At 44.7% G+C, this 11854-nt stretch overlaps 1 protein-coding gene across 1 annotated transcript; it reads left to right on the top strand.

Annotated features, from left to right (window-relative positions):
- Nucleotides 1–589: 589 nt before the first annotated feature.
- Nucleotides 590–11508, top strand: LOC104253385 (serine peptidase inhibitor Kazal type 5). Its single transcript, XM_009806843.2, has 16 exons — nt 590–676; nt 1468–1487; nt 2437–2573; nt 2757–2817; nt 3325–3458; nt 3885–3939; nt 4959–5095; nt 5524–5584; nt 6384–6520; nt 6980–7040; nt 8222–8355; nt 8431–8491; nt 9765–9901; nt 10281–10341; nt 10708–10823; nt 11321–11508. Exons 1-16 carry the CDS (start codon nt 622–624, stop codon nt 11364–11366), a joined length of 1413 nt encoding a protein of 470 aa, XP_009805145.2. The 5' UTR covers nt 590–621; the 3' UTR covers nt 11367–11508.
- Nucleotides 11509–11854: the final 346 nt, after the last annotated feature.

Genomic DNA, 11854 nt, shown 5'->3' with positions numbered 1-11854 from the left:
TTAATATTTTTGCTCCTTGCTGTAGTACAGAAAAAGTTGGCACATGGAGCAGAGCACTGCTGAGTCTTTAAAACGGGAGAAGAGTAGGGTTTCTGCCGCAGAGCACAGGGTGACCTTCTGGGCTGAAATTGCCTGGGCTCAAACTGGGATGAAATACAGCAGTGAAGAGTACAAAATCATGCTCAGAGGTTAAATAATGAGGGTTTTGACTATCAGCTGGCAGCTCAGTTGAAAACTATAGAGGAGGAGAAAGATCTAATTGCATTCGGCCAGTCACAGGGTAGATGTGAGCCTGCAACATGCCGCAGCCGTGTGAGGGGCAGCCCAGGGCTGGGGCAGATCCATCCGGGAGGAGAGGGGCCCTGGCACGCTCCACACTCCCCTCGAGGCACACAAAAGGCCCCTTCCTGGCATACACGCCTGTGTCAAACATTAGCTAGAAATCTAGAGCTGGGTAAATATATTTTTGGCTTTGAATATCGATGACAGACTTGGAGCATTATCTAATAAGGTGGGACCATCTGATATCACGGTGTGCTATATATTCCTGCTCCTGTCTGCAATCTTCCTCTCCCGCACAGAGAGCTAGCAGGCTGCGCTGGAGCGGTACCTCTATCTGCCATGAAGATAACAGGGGTTTTCGTGAAGGCGGCTCTAGCCCTGTGCTGCTGCTTAGGTGAGTATTTCTGGGGTATTGCAGAGATAATTCAGCTCTGTTTCAGCTAGATCTTTCATTTCAGTAAAAGTATTTGGGTCTTGTAATGTGGAGGAGAGCCTTAGTCCGTGAAGAAATATTCTTCCTGAGAAGAGCGTAGCAAAAAATTAGACTTCAGGACTGAGGTTTCAGCAAACCTTATACAGGCGACTGTTTTTCATCATCTTGGTTTGTAGGAGCAAATTGCTGAAGGAGCAGTCCTAATGCAGGGTAGGAGCTTGCACATGGGAGTACTGTGTGCAAGGGCAAAGTAAAACCATTAGAAATGGCATTGTTATCCATGTGAGCAATATAAATGCAAACTTGAACCTCTAGGATTAGTCTGTAAGTTTCCTGTGCTATTCCTGGTAACTGAGAAGGATGTGTTTGGAGATGGACAGTGCCAGTGGTCAACAGTCACTTTAAACACGTGTGTCCAAACTTTTCAAAGTCAAATATAAAGTCTCTTAGAGGTTAAAATCCAAGAGTACCGAATTGAAAGTACCTGTATTGCTTTCCTGTAACATCTTAGGGATGGATTAATATATGTGCTCTCCCCTCAAAAGTGCAATGAAACTTTATTTATAACTTTTAATACATCCTATGACCATTTACTGGCATAATGTAAAACTCCATATTTTCCTAACTCCAATAAACTAATCAACAGCAGTCACTGAATTTAGCAGTTTCATGAAAAGATTTACATATATCTTCTCTGCATATCAATAATTTGATTTTTTTTTTTTTTCTGTTCTGTCTCCATTTTTTTTCAGGTATTGCCTTTGGAGTTGAGGTGAGCTACAGGTCTATTTATACTGTTCTATTCCAGGTTTCTGGTAAAGTAGAAACACTATGTAATCACCTGATCAGCAAGTGGATTAAATCTAATGAAGGCTTGGCTGTTCAAATAATATTTGCCAGTGCATGATTAAATGATATTGCCAATTTCAAGAGAAACTAAAAAAATCCCACATTTCTTTACAATGTCTTCAAGTTCATGAAATAAAATGAAGAAAGCAAGAGGTAATTATACAATCCCATTATATTAACTCTTAGACATAATTTAGTTACACCAAGCTAAAGGCAGTAGGTTACCTCCTCATGAGGAATACTGTCTTAAGATGAAATGCTTGAAAGCATCAAAGACTGTGATTCTGATAGTTTTTTCTGTACAGTAAGACCCTTAGAACTACTGTGTTCCTTGCATAGGTTTTTCTGTACCTATATCATAAAGGAAAACAGCAGGGTCTGTGCGATGGATTTGTCTGCAGGTTCTTCCCACGCATTTACGAGACTCCTGTAACTCACTAGAGACTGCAGCAGGATTTAAAACGATCAGATTTTGAGCTGAGGGGCTCTGCTGTACATGGAGGCTCCCAATTACTAGCTGCCTTCATTAGGCACCGTCTCACCCACAGCAATCCTTCCTCTGTGCTGTGCTTCCCCCAGACCCTGGCAGGAAAGCACAACCAGAAACAACTTCTGTAGAGAATCACAGAATCACTATGGTTGGAAAAGACCTGTAAGATCATCAAGTCCAACCATCAACCAACACCGCCATGCCCATTAAACCGTGTCCCACAATGCCAGAAGATGCACTTCTCCTGACTGCCTGAGCAGATTCAAAATAATACCTCTAATTTACCTGCTGGCAGGAGCAGCAGGCGCTGTGGTTGCGGTGGTGGGAGGCTGCATGGGGGTTTCTTTCCAATGTTGAGGCTGATTCTGTGCTGCTTTCGCAGGTTGATTGCAGCCAGTATTACAGCAGCATCGGCAGGGATGGGACAGTCTGGATAGCTTGCCCGAGGAACTTGAAGCCGGTCTGCGGCACTGATGGCACCACGTACAGCAATGAGTGTGGGATCTGCATGCACAACAAGTGAGTATTGCTGGAAACCTAGCAGAAGTCACAGGGCAAGAGGCTCAAGGTAAAAGGGGCAGCTTCATCCCCCAAAGATGGACTGGGCAGAGGAGCACGTGAGTTACAGCTGGGTGCCGACACTGCCAGCCTCGAGGCAATGTTGCTCTCTGTGATCCCTGACACAGGTCTGCTTTCTTCTAGGGAACACAGGGCCAGTGTGGAGAAGGCACATGATGGAGAATGTGAGCCAAAATCTATTACGGTAAGACAAAGTCCGTGGAAGACTTCAGCTGGTTGTAAAAGGGAACAGTTCAAACACCACGTAAGAGGAAAACAGAATGTGCACAGCTGGTCTGCACAGCCCAAAGGATATTAAAATCTGATGATAACCAAAGCTGAGAGGGTTTTTATGGGCTATCTGATACCATGTCTCTGTGGTTTTCTAATTCGGACTTCTAGCCTCTGTAATTGGGAATAACATTAAAATGTTGTGTTGGCTGAAGGTTGGATCTTACCACCTGGATAGCTCCAGCAGGTTGTTATGAAGGACCTCACAAAATCCAAATTACAGTTCTTCTTGCTGTGCTATTTTTTTTCAGCAGGAGAGAATTCCCATGGAACTGACTCTGGCTTCCACTTTTGATAGTGGAATTAGTTTGATGCTGGATTTGTCCCCAAAGGCTGAGGGAGAGTAAGCAGACTATGTAGGCGTGTTGTATCTTTATATCAAAAATGTGTGTTTTTTTCTCTATTCCTGCTATTTTTACAGATTGATTGCAGTAGGTACCAAAGAACTGAAATAGATGGTCATGTCATGGTAGCATGCCCAAGGATACTGAAACCAGTCTGTGGCTCAGATAGCTTCACTTATGACAACGAATGTGGGATCTGTGCCTATAATGCGTAAGTCTTGTGCATAGAACATCCTTCTGGATAATTAGTGATAGTTAAAGCTCTCAGAAGCACTTCTGTAAAACACTAGTCTGTCTTAAGGCAGGTGTCTCTGTAGATCTCTTTAGAGTTTTCTTCCCCATTTTCTGTCTGTGCTCGTGAGGGGAATCACAAAAGAACCAGAGGACAACCCAGAGCAGAGCCACGAACAGATCAAAGTGTTACTTGTAACACCTAATTACTCCTAACACTTAATTACCATGTGATATGGGAATACTGTGCATTTGCTGCTACCATCTGCAGGACGCATTCAGACAAGTCAAGCAGTTGTAGTGTCCCACAAGGCAGGTGGGACCTTGCTTTGTTGTCCCAATGCCTAGAGTGTAATGGGAAAAGTTATTCTCAAGGCTTCCTAACCAAAGCGTTTCTTTCTTTCAGAGAACATCACACCAACGTTAGCAAAATATATGATGGAGAATGCAAGCAGACGATAGTAAGTATAAGTGCAATAGGAGTCATAAATTCATCTCTTATGGCTGTTAATAGGATCCTGAGAACCCCACAGATTTCCCTAGGAAACTGCACGAGGACCATGACAAGGCTTACGAGGGTACTAGTCCATGCTTTGCTTTTCTGAACAGTGAGGGTGGATTTTACATCCTCCCTGCTCCAAAGAGAGGGTCACCCCATGCATACCACACCAAACCGACCAAGGAGAAAGGAGACGGGTATGAAATGAGAAGCTACAGTGAGTCAGTGCTGCAGAACTCGCTTCCCTACGTACTAATCTGGCTTTTGTGCCCAGGGGAAGGGAGGCCCAAGATTTCACTTGCCAACATGTTGTGCAGGTTGGCAGTTTTCTCTCTGGAGATGACAAGCGTTTCCACCCTTTGCAACAGGGATTCAAAACTCCCGTGCTTGTTGCTTTCACAGACATAGTGAGACTCATAAAAGCGCTAAGCATACATATTTATAGAGTATTGTATATTTGTACGAGGCCAACAGTCTGGTGCCTCAGAAAGAGAAGCTTCTATGTTTCAGCACCAAAGTTCTGGGATGTAGAAAGTCCATTCTCTGACTGATAGATAACCATTTTATCTCTACCCTTTCAAACCCTGTGCTTAACTACAGGGAATCTGAAGTAATAAGTAATCAGAGCGGGAGAAGTGGGGAGAAAGCCAACACAAACCACAACAGTATTAGTCAGATTTTCAGCTGGTGAAAAATGTTTCCCACTAAATTCAAGATCTTTTTTTGATGAGAATGGGCCCAAAATTTTGTGTATGGTCTTCTGCCTGAAGGATCCCTTCTCCAAGATAATCCTTTTTCTTGACTCTTAGAGAACTAGGATAATATTCAGAAAGCTGATTTCTGATGGAAGATTTAGCTTCAGTGTATTGGGGCTTTGTCCTGTTGCAGAAACAATGGAGGCTGGGGTACCGAAAAGGTTTTGCATCAACTTTTCTCCCATAGCAAGGGCTCCACCAGAGCTGATTCTCCTTATTTTGGCAGATTGACTGCAGTAAGTACCCAACAGCAACCACTAAAGATGGCAAAGTATTAGTATCCTGTCCAAGAATCCTGAGTCCAGTTTGCGGCACAGATGGCATTACATATGATAATGAATGTGGGATCTGTGCCCACAATGGGTAAGTGCCATACGTAGAGCACTCCTAAGTAGCCAGCAATGTTTTCCAGTCCTGAGAACCGTCCTTCTGCATTTCTGCTTGTGTCTATTTCTTCAAGTCTCTTAAACTGGATTGGTTTTGGGTTTACCTTGAATTTCCTTCTGGTACCCTCTTTGTGCTCACGAGGGGAAACTTTGAAGAGTCAGATGGCAGCTCCTTGGACTAGTCTGTGGGCTGGGCAGTGACTGAGCAGAGGAAAGAATAATTCAGGATATTGCTTTAAATTGCATGTTATGAGAAGATGTGATGAGCTTGTTAATAAGTAAAGTAACATAACTATTCTGATGCACTCTTATAGAGTTTGAGGCTGTGGTTTGCTTCATTTGCACATGACTGCGACCAAGAGGTTAAGCATTTAGTTCCTCAACTTTATTGTCTTCCTCTTCCAGAGAACACAGGACCCATGTTAGCAAAAAGCATAACGGAAAATGCAGACAGGAGACTTCCGAGGTAAGTATTCAATATAAGGCATATTACTCCTCTTAGCTGTATCAATTGAAAGGTTCCCTGAGGCTACATCTACTCTGAAAGTGAGCCGGCCTGAAGCCTGGCTTTCTCCACATGTCTATTAAGTCTTGTCAACCCCTTGTGTTGAGGATGCCTACAAATCCCATCTGTCCTGAGGCAGGTGTCCTCTGCGCCCTCCTTGCCCACACAGCCCTGGCAGATGGGCTGCATGAGAGCTAGGCACAGAGTTTTCATTACAAATTCATACAGACACCAACCTTTGGGGTGGGGATATAATCTGGTATAGGGAGCACACCTGAAGTTTTGATCTGAGTGTATCAGCTGAGAAGTCCCAGAGCTGGTGCCTAGGACATGCTAACACATAAATGTGGAAGTCAGTCCGTTTGGGCTTAGATCTTCCTTTGAGGATGCTCTTCAAATGCATTGTCAGCAAAGTCCAAATTCCTTCGCTATTTTGGTGTTTTGGTTATACCTATACTGCAGAATGAAAAGGGGACTGTGTTTTTCTCTTCTTTTGCTTTTCTGGCATATCTTGCATTTGGGATTGACTGAGCTTCTTACCTTAGTGATTTGGCATCTCACAACCTATGCAGTGCTCTGCAGTTCCCTCTGTGCATGAGAGGATTCATGCAGAACTGACTCAGCCTGGTTCTGAGAGAACTGAGATGTAGCACTAGTGTTGTCTCAGTATCCCAGCATAAAAGACATGGCAGAAGGTTACCTTGGGGTTTTTCTCAGAGAACAAGGACTTCCCCAGGTTTGACACTCCTGCTTTTTGTAGATCGATTGCGATCAATACCCATCAAGAATGATTAAGGGTGGTAAAGCCCAGATACGCTGTCCAAGGATCCTACTGCCAGTCTGCGGCACAGACGGATTTACTTATGACAATGAATGCAGCATCTGTGCCCATAACCTGTAAGTACTGTACATTGGACTCTCTTTTGGAGTGACTAGCCGTGGTCAGTGCTCCAGACAGTTTTTCTTTTGATACCGACATAGCTATATGCCTCCTTCTGTTTCTCTTTCAACCTTCTGAAGCCCCTGTCACCTTGATTTTGTTCCCTGATGCTCTATTTGTGCTCCTCGGGGGAGCTGTGGGAGAGCCAACTCTTAATCTGAGCATGCTGAGGGCTGTGGTAATTGGGCAGAGGAAAGAGTGGATGGGGCTGTTGCATAGCACGCAGTGAGGAGACCTGATAGGTCTGTCACCGCTTAGGATTACGCTTGCTAATGACTGGGAGAAGCTGTCTCATTAGGCAATCATATGCCCCCTTTATCATATATATTGGCTATAAGTTTGGTTTGCTTTCTGTGGCACCTGGGTGTCACAGGGCTTAGCCGGTGAGCATGCTAACACCAACCTCTCCCTTTCAGAGAACATGGGACTCATGTTAAGAAAAGCCATAAGGGAAGATGCAAGGAGGAAAGTAAACCTGTAAGTGTAACTAGCTATAAAATAAGCACCATCTCCTACTCTCTCTCCAGTCTCCAGGAAGACCCTGGCTGGGCTCAGTGCACCCGCCGTGCTCCCGGATGCACGGAGGGGTGATGCATGGGGCTCGTGCTGGTGCTGCGGTTCTCCCTAGCTGCTCACAGTGGCTGCTGCCAATGTGCCGTATGTGAGGGCAAGAGAGAATGGGAACAGGCCGGGACTTCAGAAACAAAATGTCCCAGTAGTGCAGATATCTGGACGGAAATCCTCAGAGGCAGCCCAAGAACTGTGCAGCCCGTTTTAGCGCAGTAGGAGAGGAAGACAGAAGGCTGTGTTAGATGTCCTTGTATTTATTCAGTGCTAGGATTTCCATTGCACTAGACAGGCAGGTTAAAAAATCCTCATCCTCTGGCCAGCCAGGAAAAATCTGCTCTCAGATATGCATACAGAAATAGCTTTATTATCCTGCACAATAACAATATGTGCTGATAATATCTCAGCGCATTTATTCTGCTTGTGCAGAGCAGCTCTAAAGCACCAAAAATAATTTCATGCATCCTGAGGGACTGCAATATATTTTCTATAGTAAAGACACATTGTTAAAATGCTGTCTTTGCTTTAATTTGCTCTTGGACCATGTGGGAAATATGGGTAATAAGAGACACTGCATTGGGGAAATGATGCAAAATGACAGTGAAGTGTCAGTGATGCTTAGCTAGTGCAGACTGACTTCCAATAGGTGTTTGTCTATTTATCCTCAAATACTTAACCTGTTGGATTTTATATATTGTAAATTTTTTTAGCAACAGGAGCTGGTGAAACAGTTCTTGCTGCTGTTTTGTACAAGCTGAAACAAAATCTCAGATTTAGTTAACTGTGTCAAGCTGGACTTAATGTCAGGCACTTTAAATCAGATTCCTTGGGTTAAATGCTTGTTTTAAAACTTGCATGCTTACTATAGGAAAATAATCTTTTTGGCCAGCTGTTCCTTTCTTCCCTCTGTTAGCAGACAATACCAAACCCAACCACAATTACTTAATTCATTTTGAATGGAAGACTAAAAAAAAGTGATTTTCCTCTGGCAGAAGCCTTTAAAATCTGGAAGATCAGAGTGGACAGACTGCAGATGAGGCACTCTTCCATCTCCCAGCGGCTGACCCAGCATCATTATTTTATCTCCCCAGGTTGACTGCAGCGCATACCTGAGCAATACCAAAACCGGCGAAGCCATCGCAGCCTGCCCCTTCTTCCTGCACGAGATCTGCGGGACAGACGGTACCACCTACAGCAATGACTGTGTCCTGTGTGCCCATAACATGTAAGCGCTGGAGGTCACCCCTGAGAGCTCACAGAGTTACTTGTTGAGCATTTTTAACTCTGCTTTCTCTTCCAGTGAATTTGGAACCAATGTTGCCAAGAAGCATGATGGAAGGTGTGTAGAGGAAGTTCCCCAAGTAAGTGAGACCTAAAGAAAAATAAGAGCTTGAGCTGGTGCTGATTGCATAACCTGAATAAACGCTGGTTGATTTTGGTGGCGTAGCCTCTGCTGAGGGTCACAGCTTGTGCTGTCCTTCCTTTTGCGGGTGAATATCACCCTCCCAGCTGCAGGAACATTGTGCCCTTCCTGCACACAGTCAGGAAAAGAAAGAGGAGAGGACAGGTGAGGAATGAGTTATGAGACAGGTAGCATAAATGATTTAAGGCTTTACAAGAAGAAATCCCTTTCCCACAGCAGTCTATCATAGCTGTGGCAGGAACTTAGAAGTCTGTTTTGGCAATATGGGAAGGGGACACAGAGGACCCAGGGTGTCCGGAGCCTTCTGGATGCTTGCATTTTACAAAAGGAAGTCCTACAAAGATCAGAAAATTGCCTGTGTTTTGAATGCTGGTACCTAATGTACTAGGGGATTCAAACCCCTCTCTGTTATTTTTTTTGAAAATGCAGTATAATCTAACGTATACAGACAATGAATATTGTAAAAATACCAGATTAACTATATTTGGCCAGCTCTAAACTATTTACACTTACTGGGGAATAGAAGAACAAAGCCATCTCATTAGCATGTGTTTGAAAGAGTCAACATCCCAAGTCAGATATTTCATTTCTATACAAACAAACTATGAAATGTCATTCCTTTGTTTCCTGAGTACGCTCTGTGCTCAGACTGGGTGAGATACATAAATCAGGGAGGAAGAGCTCACACAGGAGAAACTGGGAGTGCTAAAACACAAGGCCAGTTCTTCAACCGGTGTAAATCAGCTTCAACTGCTGTCAGTCCTGCTGGCAGATTTCAACACTCGGAGCTGTGCCATTGCAACAAAAGGCCTGTCAGCACGTCTCCCCTCCATTCTTGTGGGCTGTGAAAAACTCCTTGGTCACAGTCAGCTCTCTTGCAGGAAGTGCATAAATCATGCCATTTTGATTTGTGGATTATTTTTGAGCTGCATTTTGTAATATCCCGGTAGGTTCAGCAAGGTATAGGGGCATCATGATAAATACAAAGCTGAATGAGTGATGTCTACCTTCAAGCCTTGATTTAGTCTTCTCCAGCATAAGGCTATGAAAGGAAATTGCTAGTTTTTCCATGAAGAATGAGTTAATATATAACCATCATTTGTCCTATGGCAGATCCTAAAAGGCAGAAGCATAAGCAGGGGGGGTTGTGTCTGGGCGCCCTTGCACAGAGTAGAGCCTGTGCTGGAGCTTTTGCCGTCTTTGCTCCCCAGCTCGACTGCAGCCAGTACCCAACTTCCACGCTGAAGGATGGCAAACAGCTGATGGCCTGCACCATGATCTACGATCCCGTCTGCGGTACCGATGGCGTCACTTATGCCAGCGAGTGTACACTGTGTGCCCACAACCTGTAAGTACTCGTCCTTCTCCCTGGGGGATTCGCAGTGGTGGTGGTTGGATCCATCTTTGAGTGCCAAGTAATGTGCAAGGCTCACTCTGAAACCCTGTGACAGACGGGTCCTGTCTGTCTACCCCCATTTTCCTGGTTGGTGTTTGACATGGGCGTTCGGTCCCAGAGCCCCACGAAGGGAGATGCATCTACTGGCGAGAGCGTTATTCCAAAAGACGCATGCCTGGTCCATAAGGGCATGTTCTTGCTAGTGCTGTGCAGACAATGCTAAGCTAATTAATCTGAAAATGTTCTGTGCACTCCGTGGGAGTAAGGTTATGTTCTCGCACTATGGTTGTAATGGGGAAAGTTGCTGCTAACGACGGTCGTCTTCCTCCAGGGAGCATCAGACCAATCATGGCAAAAGAAAGAACGGACGCTGTGAAGAGGATATTACAAAAGTGAGTGGGAAAGGGTGGGAACAAAAAGTGAGGTCCACTGTCTGTTACACTCATGGGGGACTGTCCTCTGCTCTGGGTTGCAAACTGGGGGAGTGGTGGCGTGCAGACCTGAGGACATCCCTTGGGAATTTCACACTGGTCATAAAGCAGCCAACATCCATCCCATTGCTCTGTAACTGTGCAGGAAAAGACGTGGCAGTGAGTAGAAACCGTACAAGATCACGTCTGCCACCAGGAGGAAACTTGGAGTTGGTTATTATGATGTTAGAGACAGTTTCATTTCTCAGTGGGGTGTCATTCCTTATGCTGGGGGGGACCATGGTTTCCTCTCAGGCAGAGAGACTCATGTCTGTCTTCTGTGTGCAGGAGCACTGCAAGGGCTTCCAAGAAGTCTCTCCTATCTGCACCATGGAATATTTGCCCCACTGTGGCTCTGATGGCAAAACATACGGCAACAGATGTGTTTTCTGCAATGCCTACCTGTACGTACAAGAGCAAACCCCTTCCTTTCATGATCAATTCCTGTACCTACTATGAATGCAGAGCTGTTTTCATAATTCATTTTTGACCAACTGCTTATGGGCATATACTGGACACTTCTGGTGCACCATGACTTTTGAAAGATGGCTTTTTTGCATTTTAAGGGGAAAATTGAAGGGCCTATTTCTGTGATATGTATGTGGCCTCCTGTTTGTTAACTTCAGAGATATTTTACTCGGTTTCACTAGCACATAATCTGTCCCACAAGCTCATCAGGGCATATGGAAAGTACTTCACCAAACCAACTGGATTGTATCAAATGTGTGAAACATTTCATCTTTCTTTTAATGATAATAATGAAAGGGAGTATTTGGGCTTTTGAGACTGTTCGTTATCTCCAGTCAACACTAAGCCAACACTTGGGCCAGTGAAGTGAGGAACAGGGCTTCAGCACTGAATATGCTCTGTGTCTAATTCTTCTCTCTCCTTTTCTCACCAGGGAAAGCAATAGGACTCTTAACCTCATTAGTATGACTGAATGTTAAGTCTGCGCTGGAGTCCAGCCCAGGAAGACAAGCTCCCTTGCACGTGACTTCCCATGGGCTGATCTGCTCCAGCAACTTCCCTTCAGTTTGTCTTGTTTCCTTAGCTCCTGAAACACTTGTTCAATAAACTCAGTTGGCAACATTTCTCTGTCTTAATGCCATGTCTCAACCCTTCTGCCCCTTCTCCTCCCTGACACGGTACATCTAGTGGTGCATATGTATTTTTCTATTGATGTTCTGCTCTACCCAACAGTGTGGGTAAATCTTTTCCTGCTGTGTGTCAGTGCCATCCCTGCTCTGATGAGGGCCTGGCCTCCCGTTGGAGGTCCCAGGCAATTCCTTACTCCTCAGAGTCTCCTTGTCAGTATTAGTTTCATCTAACCATTAATATCTTTGTATGACCTGATCACGGACTCCATCTTTATAGTCAGCTCAAGGAGACGTTCACCTCAAGGGTATGGTCCACCTTCTCCACAGGGCAATGTCTA

The sequence above is a fragment of the Gavia stellata genome, chromosome 16 (assembly GCF_030936135.1).
Source record: "Gavia stellata isolate bGavSte3 chromosome 16, bGavSte3.hap2, whole genome shotgun sequence".
Classification (NCBI taxonomy): domain Eukaryota; kingdom Metazoa; phylum Chordata; class Aves; order Gaviiformes; family Gaviidae; genus Gavia; species Gavia stellata.
Note: the sequence above shows the minus strand (reverse complement) of the source record. Positions and strands in the feature narration are given on the sequence as shown.